The sequence below is a fragment of the Sturnira hondurensis genome, unplaced genomic scaffold (assembly GCF_014824575.4).
Source record: "Sturnira hondurensis isolate 20B ecotype Veracruz unplaced genomic scaffold, ASM1482457v3 Scaffold0014854, whole genome shotgun sequence".
Taxonomy (NCBI): Eukaryota; Metazoa; Chordata; class Mammalia; order Chiroptera; family Phyllostomidae; genus Sturnira; species Sturnira hondurensis.
The window spans coordinates 10,490,148-10,516,249 of NW_028087485.1; the positions used below are offsets into that span (position 1 = coordinate 10,490,148).

At 52.0% G+C, this 26,102-nt stretch overlaps 1 protein-coding gene across 2 annotated transcripts in view; it reads right to left on the bottom strand.

The window, feature by feature from the left end:
* The window catches only part of SUFU (SUFU negative regulator of hedgehog signaling), a 100,113-nt gene that overhangs the window by 13,415 nt on the left and 60,596 nt on the right, over positions 1-26,102 (bottom strand). The window contains exons 4-10 of one of the 2 annotated variants that reach the window (XM_037064038.1): positions 23,996-24,138; positions 23,034-23,119; positions 22,712-22,784; positions 19,829-19,985; positions 17,908-18,019; positions 3,506-3,640; positions 1,724-1,862 (exon numbers count right to left, since the gene is read on the bottom strand). In XM_037064038.1, the coding sequence (XP_036919933.1) occupies positions 1,724-1,862; positions 3,506-3,640; positions 17,908-18,019; positions 19,829-19,985; positions 22,712-22,784; positions 23,034-23,119; positions 23,996-24,138 (845 nt within the window). The remainder of the gene's footprint in view (positions 1-1,723; positions 1,863-3,505; positions 3,641-17,907; positions 18,020-19,828; positions 19,986-22,711; positions 22,785-23,033; positions 23,120-23,995; positions 24,139-26,102) is intronic. The other variant, XM_037064039.1, reaches the window with a different exon arrangement.

The following is a 26,102-nucleotide window of genomic DNA, read 5'->3' on the forward strand; positions in this document are numbered from 1 at the left end:
TGAAGCATGAGCTTCCATTTCCACCTTGGCTGAGTCTGGGGAGTGTGGTTGGGGTCCTTTGTTTGCTGTTTGTTTTAATTATGGGTTTGTATTTTAGGGGGAGGTGGGGGACGATGGCTTAGAGGAGGAGAAATTCAGCTGCGAGACAACACACACAGAGATAAAAACTGTGCCCACATTAACTGTATAGTTGCTTCACAGACACACCCGCCCTGGGTTAAACACGCACAACTCTCTTCCCCTCTACTGTAATTTCCTGGCCCCCACCCATACACCACAAACAAAGCAGGTCACCTTTTGGATTAGGGTCAGATTCCCTACCCTTTTTTAAACATTTTTTCTAAATTAAGAAAAAAAAATTTTGATCCTCACCAGAGGATATGCCTTTTAAAAAATAAGGTGTTACAGAAAGAAAGGTCAGGAGGGGGAAGAAGAGAGAAAGAGAGAAAGAGAGAGAGAGAGAAATATCAATATGAGAGAGAAACATCGATCAGTTGCCTCCCACACATGCCCTGACCAGGGATCAAACCTGCAACCTAGGTATATGCTATGACTGGGATTCGAACCTGCAACCTTTTGGTGTATGGAACAACACACCAACCAAGCAACCTGCAGATTACCTTTCTTTCTTTCTTTTTTTTTAAAAAGACTTTATTTTACTTTTAGAGAGAGGGGAAGAGAGGGAGAAAGAGAGTGTATGAGAGATACATCAATCAGTTATCTCTCACACACCCCCAACTGGGGACCTGGCCTGAAACCCAGGCATGTGCCCTGACTGGGAATCGAACCAGTGACCTTTTGGTTTGCAGTTCAGTGCTCAGTCCACTGAGCCACACCAGCCAGGGCCCAGATCCCCCTTTTTTAAAAAAAAATTAATTTCATTACATTATTTTTATTGTATTTTTTCCATTACCATTTATCCTCCCATGGACCCTCTTCCACCCCAGATTCCCTTTTCTGATACTCCTAAGAGAGATAAGGTAGAGTGTTCTTCCTCCTGTACCCTCAACAAACAAACAAAACACAGAACAGGATTTTGTTTCTCTGATACATCTGGGACTATGCTGGACCAGGCCAAGTACCTGTGAGGCCTGAAATGGGATGGGGGCTGGAAGGAGGCCTACGGCTTTCAGACCCCAGCACCCCACTTGGCAGTGGCCCTGCAGCTGTGCTCCAGCCAGAAAAGCAATGGAGAACTAAGTGTTCTGAACAAGCCAGGAGTTTCTGTGCAGAGAGGCTGGGCTTCCATCAGGAGGAATGGGAGAGCCATTAGATGAGGGGTGGAGGGAGGCTCTGCCTACTGAGCCTGCCATCCCAGCCCCAGGTCCACCTGCCCACTTTTTAGGAAATCTGGCGGGACTTCCATACAGGCACTCGAGAGTGGCTTCGCACATCCTCCCAGTCTGCTTCACCTCGGTTTCCCGTACCTCTGTTTCTCCAGGGCGCAGGATGTGACACATCTCTCAAACCTGGATTTCCATGGCAAACAGAACTACCCAAGGCCAGGGCCTAGAGAGTTACCACTCCTGTCTCAAGTGATAGCGGAGAGGCCAGGAAGTGCTCCCAGAGCTGATGGGACCGGCAGCAGCAGCCACACTCCACACTGCTCCTCATAACCCGCCCTCCGGAAGGGAGCCCCCAAGAGCTGCCAAGGGAGGAGAGGGGGCGGAGTCGGGAAGAACCCGCAGAAGGGAGGTGGGGAGAAGAAAAAGAGCCTTCTCACTTGTAACCAGGGTCCGTGAGCTGCGTAAGGGTGCTCCTCAGTGGCGAAGGCACCTTCCACTCCTGTGGAGACGAACGTGATGGCCATGTCACCCGTGATACTTTTATATGTAAAGTGCCGTCCATGCAGGAGCCTGCCCCTGGGGGTGGGAACACGGAGACAGTGAGCAGCAGGTCTGGACAAGGCTCAGGGACTGGGGTCTGTGCTCCTGGGACAGGACGCCTGCCAATGTCCTCCTGACTGCCCACCGTTCCACTAACAGGGGACTGTAACTAAACACGTTCATTTCAACACCTGCCAAGAGAAGCCTCTCACAGGTTCTCTCCTGGCATTTCTCCCAAAGTGCTTAATGCTAATAGAGACACTGGACCAGCATGGGAAAGGCCTGCAGAGCTAGTCGAGTCCACCTCCCTCATGTTCCAGTGAGGCCAGAGAGAGCAGCTAGCAATGTGCTCAAGGTCAGGTCCAGAACTAAGGCTGGGGTGGGTGGGTGGGTCACAGCCCCTTTGTTGAGAGGACGGAGGTGAAGTAGCTCCTAATTTCCCATGTTCTTGGATGATGGTGCCTTCGAAGCACAAGCCCTGTGTCTAGGATCTTCCACCTGCTCTTGCACCCATCATCCCATTAAGTTTAAATATGATTAGCCCCAAGGCCACAAGCACATCTTTAAAGGAAAAAAAAAAAGCTGAAGCCAAGTAGGGTCACTCTGGGGAAGCCTCCAGAAGTTACTGTTAATCTCCCGTCTGGAAATACACCTAGCGGAAAGGCAGGCAGGAGCAACTAGCAAAGCTGCCCTCTACTTTCTCAGGCTTCCGTGGATTAGCCCTTCGCTAGTCTAGAGGCCCTGAGCCTGACTCAGACAGAGAGCTGGCGGGGGGAGAAGGCTGGGGTTCTGGGTTGGGAGTAGGGGGCCTGCCAGCCGTCACTCATCCTGACCACTGACTATCTTTGCCCTGCTGACCGGGGTGGCTGGCCAAGGCTGGTCGCCATCCAAGCTCCTTCCCCAGGCTCCAGGGACAGGGTGGGGGGTCCAAACCAGTGCAGATCTGGTTCTAAGGCCGCATCTTTGGCCAACACACTATAGTAACACTTCTGCCCCAGCGACTTGCTCCTCCCTATGATAACAGCAGGAGCTTCTGGGGGTCCTTCTTCTCCTGCCCTTTCTTCCTTGTCCCTGTTGTCTGGGTTTCAAGTTATTCTTGCTGCCTCCCCTGCTGTAAAGTGAGGGGGGAACCCTGAGAGCTGTGGAGGAAGCCAGCTGCAACAGACCCAGCCAGAGAGCTGGATTCTGGCTGCAGGGCGGAGGTTCTGGCGCTGTGGACAGTAGCAGAAGGGACACAGCTGGGTTTCCTGGTCCCTCAAGGAGTATGCTGGGCTGGCCAGTGGGTTTGAAGAACTGAGTGTTTTGCATGGGCAAAGCAGCAAGCAGGAGAAAGCAGAGCCCAATCCACCAGAGCCCCTGCCTACTGCTGCAGCGCTGTGGGGACCCCGCCACCCTTAGCCCTGGGTTTGGGAGAGGACAGGAGCATATGGGACTCCCTAGGTCACTGAACCTCCCTAAGGGAGCAGGGCAGGAGGGGCTCTTCTCTGGTCAAAAGAGAGTTCTTCAGCACAGCGGGGGCTCCTGGCTGGCTTGGAGTCCACAGGCTCCCCTAGAGGCTAACGGAGCCGACTGACTAGCTTTCCTCCCTCCCAGGGCCCCAGACTCCAACCAGGTGTGGGGGGGAAGCAAGCTCAGGCACGGCGGCCCCTTGAGGCCGGGCTAGGTGCTGTGGGGCTCACCTTAGGCACAGGGGAATGAGGGCTCCTGACTCTTGGTTGAACTTTAGATGCACACTCTCGAGTTGCCGTGTGCGGATCAGTTCGTGGGGAATAATGGCTGTGGAGCTGTCACTTTCCAGGCTGTCTTTGCGGCTCCTGCGAAGCAAGCACAGGACAGGGTCAGCACAGGAACAGGTTCTGACCACAGGGATGAGCCGGACGGGAGTCTCCCAGGCTAGGATCCCGAACGATGACAATGAGTGATTGATGATAATGATTAACCACTGCCACCGCTCACTAAGAACTTGCGGAGCAACCTCACAACACCCCCATGAGGTGGGCAGTCTTATTAGATCCCTTTTACAGATAAAGACCTGAGGGTCAGGGAGGGTAAGTAACTTGTCCAGGCTGCACAGCCAGGGAGTGTGGAGCTGGGATGTGATCACCAGCAGATCCAGTTCTAAAACCTGCGTCTTTGGCCAACACATTGTGTCATGGTGATTTGTTCTTCCCTACCATGGCAGCAGGAGCTTCTGGGGGTCCTGCTGCTCCTGCCCTGGAGCCTCAGATGGAGCTCTCCAAGGCTGGGGTTCTAGAAAACCAGGAGACACGCCTCCAAAAGCTTCCTTCCAGCTGACCCTGTGAAGGCTGCGACACCAGAGCAGGCTCTAAGCTTGCTATCCCGGCGAATGGCCAGGAGCTGCGGTGACACACACATCCTTCATCGAACCAGGAAATGATACAACTCTCTGCGAGGGGCTGAAAACCAGCTCTTAGGAGCCAGGCCGGTGGGCTGGAGAGGCCACAGAGCCGTCACTGCTGCCTCACACTCCCTCCTGTCCTGCTTCCTACCAACAGCCTGCCCCACAGCTAGGCCAAGGGGTCCCTTTGCAATGTAACATTTGTTCTTTCCAATTCAGCTGCCCCCACCGAAACTTCTCAAATCTGCCACCGCCAGAAATGAGGGTCACCCACTGATCCCATTCAAAAGGCCGGATTCTGGTTTGGGCTGTGAATCTCAGAACAATTCTCCAGTGTCCATCAAAATACTGGGTGAGAAGCTTTAGTTATTTATAATTCAAGCAGCCAAAGCCACCCAAGATGTCTGGGCCCGACAAGTGAACAGCCAGTCAGGGACTGGCCCAATCTCCTCACACACTGGAAGGCTGAGCGCTGGAGCCTGTGGCCAGTGAGGTACCCAGAGAGGCAGAGACCCCCCAAAGGGGAGGTGTGAGGTTAGCAGGCAGGAGGATGGAGAGCCCACTCAAGCTTTGGTTTATAAAAGCCCCAGAAGTAATGGGGACCCTTCCCACCAGCTGGGTGGATCCACCCCCAGATGGACGCGACTGCCCTCCAACAAGCACTCTCTTCCTCTGGGTTCCCTAAGCCAGTCCTGAAAATGCCCTTTGCTCTAGCTTCTCCTCTGACAAACCCTTTCACAAGACCTGAGAAAGAGACAAACGCTTTGGCCAAGAGGGTCACAGAATTTCAGCACTGGAAGGGAATTCAGGTTGTTTAATCTACTTTGTTTCTTTACGAAATAGACCCAGTAATGCATCTAAGGACACGGAGCTGGTCGTGGCAGTCCGGTGTGGGAGCCTAGGACCTCGGACCACCTCTCTCCCTCATGCCTGGCTGCTAGGCCTCCCCCCTCCCTTTCAGGGAAAGGTGAGCAACAGCGAACACCGGTCTCAGCCTGAGCCCAGACAAAGGCAGAGCTCGGGAGAGACAGCAGTTCTCCTTTGGCGAGTCCCTACTCCGTTCCTGAGTAAGAAGCCCACAGAGTCACTTGCTTAGTCCTCACATCAAGCACCCTAGGTAGGGTCTTTTACAGATGAGGAAACTGAGGCTCAGAGAGGTGAGGTGACAAGCCTAAGGCCACAGGATGAGTTTAAGTGGAAGAGCCAGGGCGTGATTCCCAGAATTACTTCCCTGTGCCATCTCTGACAACGTCTCCACCACAGACTTATAACTCCCAGGCTGCCGGGCGGGGCCTCTGAGCCTCCAGGGCCTCTGGAGGGAAGATCCCCACCTCTCTGGCACAGGCAAAAATGCTGATGAATAGCAACCGGGGTGCGGGTGGGGGGCTGGGAGAGAAGAATCAACAGTACACAGGACCAGAGACATCTCAAGCTGGAGGGAAAAATAAATTGTTGAAAGTCAGCTAAAGTCACCTTGGTAACTGCTACGACACACTCACCCAGAATGAGGACATCAAACCCAACTGCACACAGCTTTAAAGAAATGGAAAAGAACTTAATCATCTGAAGAATTAATGTGACAAGTGCCCACATTTACACCTCCCACCAACCCTCAATCATCTGAAAGCATACTTTAATCTTTTAAGAGAAAAAAAATTGCAAAGCGCTGGATCTGCAGTCCTGAAGCTGGGGTATTTCCGGCATGCTGCTTCAATGGAAATGCGGCTGCTCCGCACCACGCGGGAGCCCAGCTTTTTGCTGATTTGTTTTTTCTGGACATCGATGCAGAAGCATGAATTATTTGTGTGGGCTGGGTGAGGTATTAAATCTGCAGCCGACACAGGTTTGCAATGTTTTGCATGGTTGTCAGCTTAATCTTGGTCATAAAAAAGTAAGTAGTGTGCACACCGGCATGGCCTGATTTTTCAGCTGGGCTCTTTTCTCCCTGAGGCCCCAGCGGAGGGGAAGGCCGGGGTTGGGAGCTGGAAGGGAGAAGGGCTCCCAGGGAGACGTGGTCCACACCCACTGGAGCTGCGAGGGATATGGGGCCAGGGGGTGAAGGATGACCTACGGCCCCGGGAGGCAGAGTGACTAATAGCACTGGTTCGGGCAAATGACTTAACCTTTCCCTAAGCTTCCGTATGCTCTTGCTAGAAATAAATAACAATACCCGTTTGTTACAGGATTAAATAAGATGACCCACGCTAAGCACCTAACAGAGCCTGGGATGTATTAGGTGCTCAAAATGTATCTGGACTGCATTAACAGGACGCCGGGTCTGCTCCTCCTGCAAGAATGTTGATAGCTGAATACAGACATGTTTGCCTTTACCCTCGGCCCACAATCCAGCTGCCTCTGGCCAAGTCAGTTCCCCCTTCTGAGCAAAGGTCCTTGCCCCAAGCTTAGGAGAGGGGGCTTCTGAGGTGGGTCTTGAAAGGGCTCTTGGCTCCCCGAGCAGACGCAGTGGGCCCTGGTCCATCGCTGGTGCTCTGGGAGGGCCCGGCTACAGGCCAATGAATGCCCAGGAGGCCTTTGTTCTGCTGGAGGAAGCACAGGCAGAGCTGTCTTCCTCTTGTGGGGCGTCTTCCTCTTGTGGGGCGTCTTCCTCTTGTGGGGCGAGACTGGTCTTCCCGCCAGTCTCACCCACCCTCCACAACAGCCTTTCGAATCCCTGAAGCTGCTCTCACTGCCCGTCAACAGCTTCTCTTTTCCAGAATCTGTGGCCCTGACTCTCAACTACACTAAAAGAAAGTTCTGAAACCTTCTATCCATCTACATCACTCTCCTACGAATTCATTCTCGCTTGTAAAGCCAGAGTGTTGTGTCCAGACGTGAAGGGTCGTGTGTGGAAATATAATGTGTGACCTCACCAGCGCAGATCACGGAGGGAACATGTGCTTTTTGTTTGGGATATTTTATTTCTACTAAAACCGTCAGACAAGTGTCTATTCCCTGTAAGCTTATTGTACTACCAATTCATACCACGCTCCCCCGTCAATGAACTCCCCCTCAGGCTTTCGCCCATGGGCCGCACTGAGGCCTCTTCTTCCCATCTCATAAGTCCTGTGGACTACGTGGAGCCAAGGGCAGAACCCAGCATTGTCTGGCTAGTGTTTCAGGCAGCCCGGATATTTTTGAAACTGACTCTGGCATACATCGTATCAGCATTCCCTGCTGACTCCACATCACTGACAAAACTGGTAAACTGCCCCTGACGTTCTCACCCCAGGATTTGACTACACAGTCAGCGGGACAGGGCCAGGCGGACGCGCTGACAGACTGACATCGTTACTTTTGGGTACGCTTACCCAGCCGATGCTAAATCAACACGACCCTCCCATTGCCAAGCCCCTCACCCTCCTAGATGCTCCGTGGGCATTTCTGTCTTGCCAACGATGGTATCAGAAGATATTCTCAAAATGTCTTACTAAACCCCACCTACATAATGTCTACAGTACTTCCTTTGTCTGACAGACAGAAATAGGTAACTTATTTCCAAAAAGGCAGTGGGGACGGCCAGGCAGGTCCGACTGCTCGTGAGTCCATACTGACCCCTGGGGCTGTTTCCTGTAACAGGTATTCAAAGTCTGCCTCCTGAAAAATCTAGTCCAGAATTTTCCCTGAGAGTTGACACCACGCTTGCTTGTCTGGAGAGTTAAGATGCCTTTTGCACCTTGAAACGTCCAAGTGCCTTCAGCCCGCCCGTACCTCTCTCCTTCCCTCTGAGGTTTCTGACGTCAGCCTCCAGCATCTCCTCCGCCGACCTGCCTGGGGTTCTGGGGCATAAGACACGTGGACAGGAGGTCTGAAAACGTGGTTTCAATCCCCTCAGGCCTGCGTGGTGTCACTCTCCCGATCCAACAACCATTCTTTCTAGCATAGAACCATAACTGAACTCCGGTGAATTTTGCTTTCTCTTTGCCATGGATTAACTCTGCCCAAACAAGGGGCCCAGGTTTTTCTTGCTTCAAACAGAAGTACAAAAACTAAAGTCCTTTTTTGCTGGTCAAAGCACTTTTTTGCAAGACTCAGTTCTTGAATTTCAGCTTTCTTGACCCTGTTCCTTAAAAGTCTGTGCTGGTATAACATACTTCTCCTCCTAGCTTTTGCTCAAATTCTCAAAAAATTTGAGTTACATAAAGGATTCTCTACATCTATACTGGTCCCTGAAAGTATTACACCTCCTTTTAATTTTCTATAATAATACTAAGAGGTACCTTTATTGAGCGCAGACTCCAGTGTAGGTCTTATGCTAAACCATTTCAAAACTTTGATTTCCAAAACAACCCTATTATTTTTCCCATTTTGCCAACGCAGTGAAGCTGAGAGACTTAAATAACTAACCCAGGATCATACAATGAGCAAATCAAGGGCCCAGGCAAAATCCCCAGGTCTTCCTGACGCCAGCTAAAAATGTAACCACAATATTTCTCCTTAAGGACCTCCCTCCCGTTGAGTGGTCTTTCTTCCGGGGGTTTCAAGGCCATGAAGACGTATTTCCCCCCCCTGAACTCTTAAAAGAACTGCTTCCTAGAAGCCAGGGCAGGGCTTCCCAAAGGGTATTTAATGGAATTTTAATTTAAGAGAAGCTTCTAGAAAAGCAGATGTGGCAAGGGCTGGATGTAATATGCTGTATCTCAGAGTAGAGACCCATAAAATGCTGGCACTTTGAAGCCTCTGAGGAGGATTGTCGAGGGCAAATGAACTGTTTTCATTTTGTAAGCCAGCATCTTCCAGAAACCCCTTTTCACTTAACACCCAACAGAACCCCCAAAGGCAGAGGGGGACCCTCCCTCCAGAGACCACCGGCCAGCCACTGCTCTGGCAGGGCATGGGACTTTCTCTTCCGACCCAGCTCTGCCCAAGACACGCTCTCCCCAGGCCCTGTCACTTCCACACCCTCCGCTTCTTTGCTGGCCAGACCAGGTGCCAGGACGAGTGTCTCTCTTCAATTCCTTTACCCACAGATGGTCACACACTGCTCAACATGAGTGATGTCACGTAGCTCGGCCCCTATGCTCTAGCTTGTAAATGAGGACAACGGCAGCCCACAACCCAGGGCCTGGCACATGGCAACGCTCACTCAAAACCGTGTGCTTGGCCACGAAAAGCTGTCTAGCCTAGGATTCCTCCTGTATTGGGAGTGCCGAGGGTGCTTTATGGGATAGCTTAAAGGCACACTGTGGTAATTCAGGAATTGATCTGAATTTTCCCATTGATTTCCCCTTTACCACCTGTCCACATAACACATTCTACATTTACACTTCCCACTGCATAAGGTGACCTTTCCTATATCTAAAAATACCATCTCCTTCCAGTGTCAGGACAGACTCCTGATTTCGAGGACTGCACAGTCTCCAGTGCACGCCCCTGCTCACCCCACCCACACTTTACAGAACCTTGTCTGTCTTCCTCTCTACCCTGGGCTCTCCAGATTGAAAAGTCTTGATTTTTACATTTTAGCTCAAGGGTACTGCTCATATTCTATGAGTGGCAGCAGGTGTGGAAAGGAGAGGAGCCTAACTCCTCTTCATCCCAACCCCTGTCCCATGACAGCGGTGACGTATGTGCTGGCCACCAACTTGGGGCCTTCTCCCTGGGAACACCCAGGGGTGGGAACCAGGGCGTGAAGGTTGGCAACTGTCCAGAAGTGAAGTGGGCCTGGCCTGCTGAACCCAGTCTAGCACGAGAGACGACTCCTTTCTGCCTTCAGATCGCTGACGAAAGCCCTGAACTTTCTGGAGAAAGAAGCATCTGCAGGTCTGCCTTCAGGGTGGGGACGAGGGCGCCAGCTCGCCCCCACGACTGCTGTGGAAGGGCGCATTCTGAGAAGTTCTGACGGGGACAACACCAGGGGTGAAATGCAGGATACCGATAAACTAATAACCAAATTATAAAAAATACAACCAAAGACACTGAAATAGAGAACAGGCTGACAGGGACCAGAGGGGAGAGGGGAGGGGATTTCAGGGGAAAAGGGGAAGGATTTACAAGAACAAGTATAAAGGACACATGGACAAAAACTGAGGGGGGTGGAAATGGGAGGAAGGTGGGAAGCACTGGGGGGTGTCCTGGGATGGGAATAAAAGACAGAAAACTGTACTTGAACAACAATTAAATAAATAAATTTTTTAGAAAAAGGTGAAGCAAGGGAAGGAGGTGGGTTTGGAGAGGGTGGGGGAGGAGGAGTGGGAGAAAATGCAGACAACTGTAATTGAACAACAATAAAATATTTTTAAAAGAAAGAAAAAGATTAAAGGATTCCGCCCTGGCTGGTGTGGCTCAGTGGATTAAGCTCCAGACTTCAAAGCAAAGGAGTACAGGTTCAAGTCCCAGTCCAGGCACATGCCTGGGTTGTGAGCCAGGTCCCTGGGCTGGGGCAGGGTGGGGTGTGTGAGAGGCAACTACACATTGATGTTTCTCTCCCTTTCTTTCTCCTTCCCCTCCCCTCTCTCTAAAAGCATATAAATAGAATACTTTTAAAGAAGATTAGGGATTCCTTAACCAGCAATGAACTCCTCTGGCTACCAGAGACCTCCATCCCCAGCCTATACTCTGATTTGGGCAGGCAAAGAGGACCCCAGCTTTCCTGGATGAGCCCACTCTGGCCGGAGCCCCCGGCTTTCCGTCTTCTGAGACACTGAGTCATTTCCTCTCTCCAGCTCTCATAGGTTGAGCCTTCCTTTTCCCTTCTCTAGAGAAGTGACTCACTAATGAAGTGTTGGGTGACAATGAATATCAAGGATGGGCAACAAAAATACTCCTGACTGTGCAATTTGAAGATGAGGGGATGTATTCTGGATGGCAAATTCAACGTGCTAGCCACGAACTCTGAGGCTAGGGTGTCAACAATGGTAATAGCTTCATCTCTTTGGGGAAGTGGAGTTCAAGCAGAAATTCACTGAGCTGGATTTGCTGTGGAGACCCTGTTTTTCCCTTTCCAATGTGCATTTCTGAGAAAGGCACAGAAAGGCAGGCACTCTGCATGACAAACATGGATCACAGAGGCCTGGGTCCTTCCTCAGCTCTGTGGAGCCTGGCTGTGGCCCTGAGAGAAGGCTTGCTTCTTTCGGGGTGTTCTCTCTGGTGAAAACAACTGCACTTCCCCAGCATGGGAGAGGTGAGAGAAGCCAATGGGACAGATGCAGGCTCCAGGCTGACCGCTGCACTGATGCCACAGACCCCTCGGAGCAGGGTTACCAAAGACCACTCTGCATACGAGTAGACATATCGACAACCCAGCTGTTTTCCTAGATGGAAACCGACTTTCCTTCACCCAATTCACTGGATGCAAACTAGATATTTTCTTCTCCTAATCAATGTTCATGAGCTTCAAGAATGAACAAAACAAAACACAATTTTCTTGAAAGGATGACTCCCTAGCCAGGTCACAGACTATTCAAGATAGAGGAAGAGAGACTTCCGGCCAAGAAGGAGGCATAGGTGGAAACACTGTGCCTCCTCGCACAACCAAGTTTAAAGAAAACAAAGCTTTAGTAACAAAAACACAACCAAAACAGACAGAAAATTGAACGGTATGGAAGTCTGACAACAATGAACCATTCAGCCAGACTGGTAAGAGGGGCGGAGTCAGCAGGGGCAGGGGCAGTGTCAGCGGCCGGCGGAGCAGGGTCGCGCAGGAAAAGTGGCCAGACTGACCCAGGCACGCAGGTGGCGCTTGGCAGATCCCAGGCGTGGGGTGGCAACGGGCAGACCCAGTGAGGGCACAAGGTGGCCGGCTGACCACGGTCACACATTCACATGCAGATAAACCAGGTGAAAAAACGGACAGTGAGACAGATGGTGCAACGCAGGGCCCCAGCGCCGGGAAATAAAGCCTAAAAGCACCAATTGAAAAACTTTCAGGGGTCGTCGAGGTGCCGGGAGAGGCTCCCAGGCTCACAGAGAGTTGGTTGGAGAGATCCACAGGGTCCTGGAGGGTGCACAAGCCCACACATCCAGGAACCAGCACCAGAGGGGCCCAATTTGCAACCAAGAGATAGCCAACCTATTAGATGCACAGTTCAAAATACTGGTGATCAGGGTGCTCACAGAACTTGTTGATTTTAGTCACAAATTAGAGGAACAAATGAAGTCTAAACTAATTGAAATGAAGGGAAATGCACAGGGAACCTATAGTAATAGGAAGGAAACTGGGAATAAAATCAATCAAGTAGACCAGAAGGAAGAAAAAAATGACCAAACAGAAAAGAATGAAGAAACAAGAATTAAAATAAAATGAGGAGAACCAGACGATCGCGGTTCGATTCCCAGTCAGGGCACATGCTTGGGTTGCAGGCCAGTTTCCGGCAGGGGTCAGTTCCCTGCAGGGGATGCACCAGAAGCAACCATACATTGATGTTTCCTTCCTCTCTCCTTCCCTTCCCCTCTAAAGATAAATAAATAAAATAAAATAAAATGAGGAGAGGCTTAGGAACCTCCAGGACATCTTTAAACATTCCAACATCTGAATTATAGGGGTACCAGAAGGGGAAAAGAAACAGCCATGAATGGAAAACATATTGGAACAAATAATAAAGGAGAACTTCCCCAGTCTGGCAAAGGAAATAGACTTCCAGGAAATCCAGGAAGCTCGGAGAGTCCCAAAGAAGTTGAACCCAAGAAGGAACACACCAAGGCACATTATAATTACACAGCCAAGATTAAAATGAAGGAGAGAATCCTGGAAGCAGCAAGAAATAAGGGGACAGTCACCTACAAAGGACTTCCCATCAGACTGTCAGCTGATTTCTCAAAAGAGACCTTACAGGCAAGAAGGGGCTGGAAAGAAGTATTCTAAGTCATGAAATCCAATGACCTACAGCCAAGATTGTTCTATCCAGCAAAGCTTTCATTTAGAATGGAAGGGCAGAGAAAGTGCTTCTCAGATAAGGTCAAATTCAAGGAGTTCATCATCACGAAGCCCTTATTATATGAAATGTTAAAGGCACTTACCTAAGAAAAAGAAGATAAAAAATATGCACAGTGAAAGGACAGCAAACTCACAGTTATTAACAACCACACCTAAAACAAAAGCAAACTAAGAGGACAGCTAGATCAGGAGCAGAACCATAGAAATGGAGATCACATGGAGGGTTAGTAGAACTGGGGAGTGGGAGGAGGAAAAGGGGAAAGAAGGTACAGAGAATAAGTAGTATAGACAGTTGGTAGAAAATAGGACTTCCGCCAAGATGGAGGCATAGGTGGAAACACTGTGCCTTCTCCCACAACCAAGTTTGAACACAACAAAGGTTTGGAGAACTAGGACACACCTAAAGACCAGAAAACGGAATTATAGGGAAGTCTGACAACTACGAACTGTTCAACGGGACGGTAAGAGAGGTGGAGCCAGCAGCGGAGCTGGGTCGGGCAGGACAGATCCCCCAATCTAGGCGCGCAGACAGCCCGGAACCAGTCGGGGTGTGGGGCAGACTGACCACGGTCGCACATTCGCGCACAGTGAGACGGACCACGCAGGCCCCAAGGGGCAAACCCAGTGGTGGAGGGCTGACGGCGGTGGCACACTCGCGTGCAGTGGAACGAAACGCATGGGCCTGGTGACGGTGGTGGCTGCGGCGCTGGGGCCGAGGCGGCAGGTGGCAGATGGGAAGCCATTGTCCCTCTTTGACCCCGCCCCCACATACAACATCACAACCCAGCAACTTAGTTGCCCTGTTCTAGTGAACACTTTAGGGCTCTGATCCTGCTACGGAAGAGGCACGAACAGCCCAAAAGATGGCGCAAAAAGAACTCCAAGTCCCAGAGCCAATAACTCTAAGCGACCGAGAAATTGNAGGTGGGGAATGGTGGGGAAGGGGGTATGCAGGGTGGAGGGGAATGAAGGGGGGGAAATGGGGACAACTATAATGGCATAATCAATAAAATATATTTTAAAAAAGATCGAGGAAGACAGGTAGCAAAGTCACCCCATGGGGGAGGCCCAACAAATGGGAGCAGAGACACTCGTGCAAATGGAGAGAAATCTGTGTGTGTGTGTGTGTGTGTGCGCGTGTGTGTCCATGCTGGAGGGAGGACCTGAGAGTCTCACAACAGAATCTAAAACCTTAATTCTCTAAAAAATGAAGGCAACAAGAAAAAAGAAAAACCTCAAAAGCTACTGGTACAATTCCAGAAGGAGAAACTTGGATCAGCAGGGATGGTTAGTTTGTTTTTTAAAGGTGCCCCAATGACAAAGAGCTTTTCCTACAATCAGGAGCCTTCCCTGCCAACAGATGGATACCCACGCATGCAAGCCCTGCCCTCTCTGGGCGGGTATCCGACCGGACAAGCTCCCAAAAGGTCCCCCAACCTCAGTCAGTGAGTCACTGGCAGAGGGCGGAGGAGATCCTGGGACACTCCTGCAGGTTCCCAGAGTCAGAGTAACGGTTTATAAAAACATAAACCTCCCCACATGGTGCACTGGACACTCACATCCTCCGACTCACTGCAGCAAGGCTGGGGAGCTAAGGCCAGGCTGGAGTACCTCACATGTTTAACTAGGCGACCTTGGAGAGAGGCGATGCCCAGTGAGTTGCCCCCCAGGTCTGTACAAGTGTTGGCAGGTGCGGTCTCTAAGCCGGGCTCTCCCCAGTGGCACAAAGGAGCTGCTCCCCCAACTCACCTGGGCGGGCAGTGGGGAGGAAGGCGCCAGCCAAGCCCACGAAGGCTTTTCTCAACTGATCCTTTAGGGGAAAGCCAGATATAAATTTCACGGCTGGAATGCAAGGGTTGTGAAATGCTGGAAGCAGCCCCAAAGAGGGCCAAGGACTCTCCTTCCGGGAAGGCGGCGGATGGAGGGCTGGCAAGAGCTAGTGGGAGAGGAGCAGGTTGCCCAGAGGCACCTGCTTTTCTCGGAAGTAAGAAGTAAGGCTCAAGGAAGAAAGAAAGAAATCCCAGCCTTCGAGGTGGGAGAGTGGCCAGAGATAGGGTTTTTTGTTTCTGAACATGAAGAAAACAAGGCTTTGTGTCAAAAAGCAGTTCTGGTGCAAATGAGCTGATTACGACGCAGCTCGTTATTCCTGGGATTCGGAAGCACAAGGCTGACAGCGCATGCTCTCTTGGGTTAAGTGTGCACAGTGAGCTTCTGACACCAGCTGTGGCCTTGTCCCTGATGTCGAGTGGGAGGTCTCTGCTCATGCTTCGACTGGCTGCGGGAGGCCCACCAGTGAGAGTTGTCACCACCTCAGGGACACAGCCTTGTGTGCCCCTCACAGGGTTCCCGATCATGAGGTGAGGAAGACCACACACCATGTTAATGGCCGAGAGCTGGCTGTGCACGACATCCTTTCCTAACCTTGGGCAAGTTCTCAGCAGCCTCTTTGCACCTGAGTTTCCTCACCTGTAAGATATCCACTTTGCAGACTGGCTGTGAGGATAAACTAAACGCATACACTATAAAGCACCTGGAATATCGCTTGGCATGTATGAGGCACAGTTTAAGTGTTAGTTGCTACTGAGGTATGAGAGAGCAAGCACCTGACTCCCCAGTTAGGCCAGAGCCCAGCTGCTAATGCCCACACTCCATCAGCTCCTCTGGATCACAGCTCCTCAGGCCACAGGGACCCACGAAGCCCCGTGCGTCAGAGGGCCCTGCAGCCCAGAAAGTCTGACTGAAGGATAACCAGTCATGCAGACCTAGTAAGGCCCATTGGGCTGCTCCCCTGCCCCTACCACATGGAGAAGAGCAAACAATGGGGCCAGCACACTGGGGGTCGGCTTCTCAGGCACAGTCCATGTGGTTTATCTGAAATGGGGTCAAGTCCCAGGGCAGGAAGCACAGATATTACAACTGTGCTTGCTTGTCTGAACTGAGTTCGTTGTCATCGATCCTGAAATAATAGGGAGCTGGAGTCTTGCAGGACTTGAGGGGTGTGTTGGAAAATGTTCTTGGCCAATGGAGGAGGAACCATTTCTCAACCAGCTGCTAACAAATTAGTAACTGGCCCCAAGAAAGTCAGAGGAAACTTCTTGATTTCCTCCAACCTGCAGACCCCACCACTTGGGAGACCTGACTAGGGGTCTGAGCTGCAAGAAGGGCAGATACCCCAGAGGGCTGGCACCTCTGGTCTCTTCCTGCCCACCTCTCTGCAGCTCAGCCAACTCAGGCCACAGGGTAGAGCGCACAGGGTGGCTGCAGCCTCCGCCCTGTCTACAGACAGCCCTCGGACCCAGCTGTGTGTGTGCATCCAGTAACCCAGAGCCCTATGCCTTCCTGCAATGTCAGACGTGGTGAGGGGTGGGGGTGGGAGCAGCAGCTGGGAATATGCCCAAGACAGACAGTGAGATCTCAGGACTATGGCAGATATACAAGTGGGGTGTGCCTCTGCCAGAGTCCCTGCCCTTCTGCCCAGAAACCCGGACCTTCTGGAGCCCAAAGGGCCATCTGGACTGAGACTGACTACAAGTTACAGGCAATCTGCTCAAGCCTTTAAGTCTTCAAGCACCTCCCAGCCAATCAGCAGCACCAATAGGGCCTAGAGGGAGAAGCCAAGCTCAGGGCACAAGAAGTGTGGCTCTGGGACAGAATCCGGATTCACAGGTGGAGTTTCCAGAGGCCCCAAAACCCAGCCTGACTATCTGCCGCCGCCAAGGGAAGATCATGGTGCCTCAAGCCTGCTACTTCCAGGGGGCTGCCTAGAGAAACCCACTGGCTGGAGCTGAGAACTGCTCTCAGGTGGCGGGGGTGGGAGGGTGGGGGCTTCACTGGGCTCTTGCCAAAGCGCTCAGTTCTCATGGCTTCAGCCTGGTGAGTCCTCTTGGGCAGGCCTATTCCCAAAATAACCCTCCCGACCAATGAATTAACTAATTTGATAGTTCATGTGCCCCCAGAAGAGGCCACCCTAGATGGACCCCTAGATCCTGAGCCTGCCACACAGCAAGTGTGTAATGGAGATTTTTTAGAAGGACAGGTTACCCTAGTCTTCCAGGAGTGAGCTGCTTCCCTTTCAGTTCAAAGCACAGCAACTTCCTCCCTGGCCGGCAAGGTTCCTGCTCTGGCCTGCCAGCTCCCAGGTATCCCCTGCCAGCAGCTATTCCCTAGAGTTGCTCCGGGACTAAGAGCACAGTGGGGTGCCCAGCTGCAGCCCTGCCCACCACTTGTCCCCTGTGAGAGGAAAAGAGGTCAGCAGGAAACGGATCTGACCTCTCCGGTGGCCACAGTTTCTCCCAAGGGCTATGGAGGGCGCCCCGGACAGACAGCAGAGGCCTGCAAGGGACTTCCCTCCCCTGCCCTGGGCCCCATGCAAGGGAGGCAGGAAGAAGGGCCTCAGTAGCAGGCGTCCAGTATGGGGCTGGCTAGACAGGGAGGCCCCTGGGGTTGCAGCTATCAGCCGGAGACCAGGCTCCAGGCAGGAAGGAAGGGCAACTGTGGTCGAGGCTGAGATAAGGAGGGGAGCCGCTCTCAGCACAATGGGCTCCCAGAAGGCTGGGAGGCCCCAACTCAGATTTTGCCCCAATTTGGCCTCCCACTTGCTCGCACAGCCCATGTAAATATTTACTAATGTTTATATTCCTGCTTTGCTAGGTCCCCTCTGAGGCCCGTCTCTGTGACCCACAGATCCGTGTTCCCCAGACCCTAGGGGCATCCAGCAAGCTATCAGCATTGTTCTCTCTCATGCAAGCCACAGAAAGAGGCCCTTCAGGACAAAATTATCCCCTTGCCCCAGTCCCGGGGCACTGCTGTCCAGAAGCTGTACCAACCCCCGCTGTGGGCAGGGAACTCACGGGGCCCGGTCGTGGGTGAGGCCATTCTGCCGCTGAGGGTTGATTGGTGGAAGGACGGGTTTGCTGTTGATCTCGAGTCCTCTCCTCAGGGTCTCCCGGATCTGCTCCGTGTCTGCAACAACACCACTAAGTTCTCTGGTGTCCCTTGGGGCTCCCAGCATCCCCCAACCCTGCCCTTGGAAGCTGGATCTGCAGACATGCTGGGGAAAGGCCCCAGTGAAGGCCTCCTGAGCTTGCCCAAGGCATCAGCTGAGAGATCTGAGTGAGTGCAGGGTGAAGACACAGGGCCAACAAAGGCACCACATTCTCAAGAGACTGGGTCCAAAGACTGCCATTCTGGTAGGAGACAAGGGCAGGGGTGCTCTGGACCTCAGAGGGCACCCTCCAAGACAGGGCTCTTCACTGTCCTTTTCCTTCCTGCTTTAACACAGGCCCAGACAGGGACCGCCCAGGCCTCTGCTACTGCCCACGACCGCCCCCAGACTCTGCCCACTATATGGATGCCAGTGAGGGCTGCAAGTGTCGTGCCAGGAATGGCCAGGTGTCTCCTACATGAGTTTCTGGGTTCTGGGTAGCCAGCTAGTATCTGCTGAGGTCATCTTCCCACCTTGACCCAGGGTACCCTGCCTCTCCACAGGTCTGACAAGGGCCAGGAGGTGAGAGGGGCGTCCCCTGGTGGGATTATTTCTTCGGAAGATGCTCTGCTGATCTCTGGGTGAAGACTGCTAGCCTGGTCCACTATTCTGAGCTGTTGGTCTAAGACTTACCTCTGCAAACTGTTAACACACACAAAAAGGCAAATTAACATTCGTTGCTCAAATGATGGGCTTACAGTGGATGATGGAAGTGATTATTAACGTTTCTAACTGACTTGTTACAGTAGCGTGGGTTACTTTTATAATATAAAAAAATCCAGTAACGGTGTTGTTTTCAACAAGACTATGAATTGCTCCTTATAGTACCTCTTTTGTCAAAAGCAACAGAATAATTCTAATAGCCGTATATGTTCACTTGGAACCTCCCATGGGCTTGGCGCTCCATTAGAACAGGCAGGGAGGAAAGAAAGGAGTCGGACATTTGTGCCAGGGTGTAAGTTGTCATTTATGGAGAGAGAAAACCTTTCATAAGTGCTACCACATATGTAGGCATATTATTCAGGACTATAGGTGTCTTACTCTTCAAAAAATAAGAAATGGTAGAGGAATAGAGATATCAAGAAAAGAAGTAGAAAAGGAAGCTATAAACACATTCATTCGCGGAAGGCTGCTTTTCTCTTGGAGTTAGTTACGGAGAGCCATTGCTAAAAACCACAACTGTTTCTATAGCCAAGACCAACATGAGGACCTTCCAACAGGAGGGCCATACCCTCCTCCTCCAAGGCCTCACCTGGAATGCAGTGGGTAGAGGGTCCCCTGCCCACAGCCCCTAGCACTGTGTGTGCAGGACAGATGGGCAGGGAAGTTGGCAAGCTGGCCCCACACCCGGGCCCCTCTTGTCTAAGGCCTGGGAGGGCCTGAGGCCAGAGTGATCCTCGGTCTGGCATGGCTTTCAGGCCAGAGCTGGGCCCCATGTCAATTCTGTGGGTGGCCAACACTTGTTCTCTTGTACTTGGGTGGACTGTGGCCTTTTCCTGTAACTGTTCTATGCTTCCACTCACCTCCATGACCTCAGACTGCATGGGGTAAATTTCAAACACAATGGTCACTGCTGGTGGTGCATTTGAAATACACACAGGAAACACAGGAGAAATGGGTCAGTAAAGCTCCCTTATTTCCACCCTGCTGGAAGACTTCACATGCTGTTTAAATCCTGCCAGGAAATAAACTACTGAATGGGCTGTTTACGTTCAAGACCCATCTTTTATAGAGCCTGAGAGCCAGGCCTGGAGAAAGGGAAAGAGGAGACCAGGGGAGGCTCCCACCTTTGCCAGAGAGCCGCCGGGGCTGCGTGCCTATGCAGATACTCCGGCTGTCCTCATCATCCTCAGGGGGCCGGCTCAGGTCGTCCCAGGCACACTTGGCGCTGACACCGCTGAGATTGGAGCCGTCCGTCTCGATGCCTTTGTCAACTCTCTCCTGCTTGGAAACAACCAAAAAGCCAGCGTTCCTTCAGCAGCCCGGGAGCTCAAGGCCAACACCATCTTTCCAGCACTTACTGAGCCCTTGCTGCTGCTGAGCCTGGGTCGAGTGCTGATATCTGGTTACTGACACACTGCAGCCTCTGCCAGCCTCTGGACTCCCCCGAGTCCCTGAGTCCAGGGACTCGGGGGAGCCCGGAAGAAGGAAAAGCCCAAGGGAAGCCTCTCCTCTATCATCAACATTTCATTGAAATGACCTTCACAACTGTTTCGGAGCTTCGACTCTGCCCACCACATGCTGGCCTGTGTTGCTGATGTGGCAGAGCCAGGAACAACTTCCCTGAGGAAAGGCACAGTCCTTCCTCTCCTCCCATCATCCAGGAAGAACCCCCCCACTCCCATCCCCAGCCCCCAGTTGCTGCTACAGAGGACAGGGTGGAAGCTGGCTACAGGCGGGAGAGGCCAGGGTAGACCAACTTCTCCCTGGTTCCACATCTGTACTTTCCTCTTCTAACAGCAGGGGGTGTGGTCACACAGTGAAGCACCATCAGAGAGCAGAAGGGCAGGACTTCCTGCATTGCTAACTTGTTTGGCAAAGCACTCTGGATGAAGTTTCTTTTATTTCCTGGAATGAAATGGGGGCCTGGAGGACACTGACCATCTGCAGACTCCCCCAGAGGCCCTGCTTTTGTGCAGGCCTTGGCACTACGGCGTCCAAACACTCTCCAAATGGCCTCACCAAATGGCCCTTAGGAAGAGCTGCACCCAAACATCCCCGGGGTTTTCACCTCGCTAAGGGTCTGCACGCTCTTCTCCCCATTCCCCCACAGGCACCAAACTGGCTGCTCATGGGCCAGGGAGCCTATCTGGGGAAGCACAAAGTAGGCTTGTTCGAGGTCCTTATTTCCTGAGACGGGCCCTGCACTGGATGCCTCCTGCTCGTCAGCCTCACTCTCCTTTCCAGTGCGGCCATTAGCCTGGGCAAAGCTGGGATTCTGAGCAGGAGCAGGGACAGACTGAAGAAAGGGCGCAGCTCTGTGCTCCAGGCAGGAGCCCTGGTTTGCTCAGCGCGGAGTCTGAACTTCTCCCTCTCTACCGGCCACCTGAGGGCCCTCAGAAGCAAAGAGCGAAGGACGCTTCTTGGCTCAACTAGCTAAGACCACTTACTTTATAAGTAAAAAAGAAAGAATTAAGACCCAGCGAGGTTAAGGGACCCGGTTAGGCCCACGGCTAGCCGGTGGCAGAGCTTGGAGCAAAGGAACAGGAGCCAGCTCTGCAATGAACCACTTGTGAGCAGGCCCCAGGCTGGCAAATGTGAGCACAGAGAAGTTCCCACGTGGCGCACAGAGCCACCAGGAAAGAAAGCTGGACTTTCTCACCAAGGTCCGCCTGCTTGCTTTTAAAGACCACTAGGTGCTCTTGGTCCTGCTGGCTGGTCTCAGGGGAGCCTAAAGATTAGGAAGAGAACCATTCTTGGCATGCAGAGAAAGGACAGGCTGCTTACCCTACTAAGTTCAAAGGACCAGGTTCTTTCTCAACACTTGGCACTTAACGACAGAAGCAAAACAACAACCCACAGAGTCCCATGCTGGATCACAGTGTGGCTGTAGAACAAGGGCTTAGGGAAACATACCCTTGGTGGTTCCTGGTTCTTGCATAAGCAGAAGCTACAAGGAAACCAAGTTTAAAGTAGAGATAACAGAGGATCCTGGCAGCAAGATGAAAACTTCAGTGTCAAAGGCACTAGGAAAATAGAGGAGCATCATCTGTGAATGAGCAGGGTTTCTACCCAGGAACTCAGAGGTCTGCAGTAAAGGATGCAGGAGCTGCTGCCTATGTTTCTACCTGCTACCTCTTCCCTGCCACGTTTTGGCCCTCCCAGAGGACACGTAACTCCTAGCAGCTGCATGCAGCCTACCAGACTTTTACAGAGGTGAAAGAGATGGCGGGGGAGGGCAGATACACACCAGGCACATTATTAGCTGTCCGCTGCTCCTGCTTCATGAGCAGCCCGCAAGAAAGGAAATTATGCTCTATGACTTTCAAAATCCACCTGCATGCAAAAAGAGTGCTTCTTCTAAAAAAACCAAAGACAACATCGAAACTCTATAGCTGGGCCACGTGGGTGGGCATCTGCAGCCCGTATGTGTCAACACTTCCTTTACCCACCAAGAAATGCCAGCCTACCCAGGGAAGGAGCTTGGTGTCTGACCGCTCAAGAAGGAAATGCATCTAAAAAGGGTCTAAGATCGTTAGCTCAATCAGGACCGCCCACTGCAGCTGGGCCGTGCGGGTCAACGGCGCCCACTCTGTCTGCGACAGGGTGGTGGTGGCAGCGGGGGTGGGGCTCCCTGAAGGAGAGTCCATGTTCCTCACAGATGGTGGGGGGGGGGAGCGGGAAGGGGAACACTGGGCAAGCAACAGCATACTATATTGATTTAGTTGCTGGTGATATTTTTTAAAAGTCAGGTTTATTGATACATGATTTGCATATAATAAAACCATCCTTTTTAAAAGCAAAAATACACGTGTCTGAGACCACTTTTCCTGGCCTGAAACCTCTGCTCCCTCACGCGCCTGCAGAACTCAGGGGACAGGGGCCAAGCCATGCCACGTTTCTACTCACTCACAAATAAAGCTCCTCTGCTTCCCAGGGTGAAAGCCAGTGTTATTTGGAAGAGGCCTAGGCACAGTGTGCTAGAAAGGTTTTCCTCACTCAAGACATACTTGCAGGTGCGGATCGATCTCAAATATGGTCTCTCCCCTCCGCATGTCAGTTATCAGCCAGGGGCCGCCAGCGCTGTGGACAAAGAAAGGGGGCAGGAGGGTCTGGGCTGGGCCTACGGCCTGCGCCGTTTGCTGCCCCAGAACACAAGGGAGTGGTTAGTGCTCGGGGGCCATCAGGGAGCGAGTTGTCAGGAAGCCCGGATGCGAAAACTCAGTGCCTGGACAGCAATGTAGGGGAAGCCCGCATGTGGGGGAAGGAGGGAAGCCCACCCCCAGGCCTGGGAAGCCAGGCGCCCGCCTGGCAGGGAGGGGGTGTACTCACATGGGCACCGTCCGCAGCAGCTCGAGGATGCCCTGCCCATTCCACTGCTGGGCTGCATGGAGCTCCTCAGTGCAGACACCAACAATCTGGGACCCAGGGACAAGATGCCGTGGTGTGTTAATGGCCATTCCTCCCACCCACCTAGATCGGCCACCCAGGCCCTGTCAGTGCCACCTCCAGCGATGGGACTACAGGCAGGACCTGTGCTCGGGGGCTGGTTCCCCGAGGAGGGAAGAGTGGCCTGACCAGGATATGGATGGGTCCACAGTGTGGCACTGAGGACTGATTCTTGCCCCATTACAAGAGGTCAGGCATCTGATGACATGAAGTCTAGCCCTAGACTGCAGAGGAGAAAATCAAGGCGTTGCCAACTTAGGCTGGGTCCTGAGCTCAAGTCCAGTGAAGCAGGGGAGGCCCAGGGAGATGTTCCTGCCCAGTCTAGGATCATGGGGAATGTAAACAGGAGATTCTGGGACCCTTTAAGCTTGAAACGACAACCGAAGGGTCCAACCAGCTGACAGAAAGCTCTCTTCCTTACTGGGGGCCAAGCCCTTAGTAAATCTCACAGGACACAACTGAACCTTCACACAGGCCCCATCAGGATAACAAGGAGGCCTTCTGCAGCTGGGGAGCATGCACGCCCCCAAACTGCACTCCTGCTGGGCACTCCTGTGCCTGTGACTGCCTGGGTCTTAACCAGTTCACCGACATACCTCCCTCTGTTACCTGCCTCAGCTACAACCATTCTCTCCTCCCAGATGGCCCTTCCCTCCCCCCTACTCCCATCTCTGCAGGTTCAATCAGACCGCCTGAATAGAACTGACAAACCATCAGAGGGAGGAGAAAACGGAAGAGGACCGGGGAACTCTTCCGTTCTCTGCACTTCCCTTACCTAAACCCTCCTGCCCTCCCGGGACTTTTTCACAGGAGAGGCTCAAGCCCACGCCCAACCTGTGCCTCACCTGGAGGAAGGTCACTACCCCAAAGGGTGTCTGCACGGGTTGCATCTGCGGGTCCTCTGTCAGCAGCATGTGCTGAATTCTTGACTCACTGTTATCCAAAGGGCTGTGCCAAGACACATGATCCCCACTGCAGAAGGTGTTCTCTGTGGGAGAGACAGGAGGATCCTCGGTATTCGAGGCCCTGCATCCAGACCTAGAACCCAACCTGGGATCTGAGAAGCCCCGGCTGGTAGGCTCCCCAGCTTCCAAGGTAGCCCCTGTGAAGGAGGGGAAACATTCACACAGATGAGAGCAAAGAGTGTGGATATTCCCCCAAACCCAATGAGTTCCTGCTGGCCAATTCTGCCAGGCTCCAGCAGAAAAGGACAGGCTGATAGTGCGCATGCTCATTTGGCCTGGCAAATCCAAAGCCTTCTGGCATCTGCTCCACTTCCCCAGCACCTCCACTTGTTTGAGGGGAGGTGGGGAGCCATGACTAAGACTACCAAGAAAGAATAAAGTGCTTCATTGTGGGGCCACCTGAACCCAAGTCCACAGGGAGACCAGACAGCAGGGAAAGCCGTTCACCTTGGAAAACCAGACCAGGGTTTCTGTGTTGCTGAAACAGGGTTTCTATGCTCAAGAGAGAACACCCAACTTTGCAGAGCCTTTGAGATCTGCCAGCAGCTTCCTTCCCCTCAGCAGACGGACACCGGGAGCAGTTCCGTGGGCAGGAACACTGAGGCCTGAACCAAACAGGGGTCTGAATCGAGCCCCACACACCTCGGCAGAGACATTCAGCCTGGTGGGGTAGCTGTCTCCATGAGGACACAGACACGGCGTCCGGGCCACCCAACAGAAATGTGCAACTGCGGCCACCTCTCAGCCTTTCCACTGAACTTCACACAGGTCCATGACTTAAAAAAAAAACTTAAGGTAGCATAAGCACAAGGGAAAAACCACCCACGTGGTATGAACTCTTCCGCCACCCCTGCCCCTTATCTTGGGTGCCCTTCCAAAGGACCTCTGCATTTACCAGCCTATACGCATCTCCAGGCTCTTTCTATTTTTTGTCTTCTAATACACGTGATAGCATACCATTTTGTACATTTCATGTATCTTAGGATCATTCCCCAGCAGCACACAGAAAGCTACCTCACTCTTTGAATGGCCGCATGGCAGTTCACTGTGGTCTATCACATATGATCTGGGAATCTCAACAGCTGACGCCCTTTGCTTTCGCTTTTTATCAATATTTGAAGCAAGGCAGGAAGTGCGAGCGCGCGCACACACACACACACACACACACACACACACTGGCCTGAAGGCCTGTGAAAGCTTCTACTGTCAATTGTCTTGGTCTGAATCCTAACTTTCTCGGAGTCAGCTGAAGTTACACACCAATTTTCCTGAGGGTTATTGGTCCTGACCTCAAAAGCACTGATTTAGAGGGAGAAGAAAGACTTCTTCCTCTAAGAGACATGGAATCATGAAAGGGAGAGAGGGCATCGCCCCAGGCAGAGCCAACTAGAAACCCCAAGTCGCCAAACTTCTGCTGGACCCACTCTTCCCAGATCCCCTCTCCTTTTTTTTTCCACAGAAGTGCATGCCTATTAGTAGCTCACGTTCTCTACAAGTCAGAAACAATACAACAGTGACATGATTGAGTTAGTAATTAAAAGCCTCCTCCACAATAAAAGGTCCAGGCCCAAATGGCTTCACTAGTAAAGTGAAGCCATTAATTTTGGCCAATTAATTTTCGACAAGAACGCCAAGACAATTCAATCTAGGAACAAACAGTCGTTTCGGCCAATGGTGCTGAGACAACAGGCTATCCACACACAGAAGAATCGAGTTGGAACATTTCCTTACTTTATAAGCATAAATTAATGCAAAATAAATCATAGGCATACCTGTAGTAGCTAAAATTATAAAATTCTTAGAAACATGGGAGTAAATTTCTGACCTTAGACCAGGTGATGGTTTCTTAGATAGACACCAAAGCACAAGGAACAGAGAGGATAAACTGGACTTCACTGAAATTAAAACCTTTTGTGCTGCAAACAGTACCATCAAGAAACTGAACAGAAGTGCAAACCAAAACCACAATGAGATACCACTTTACATC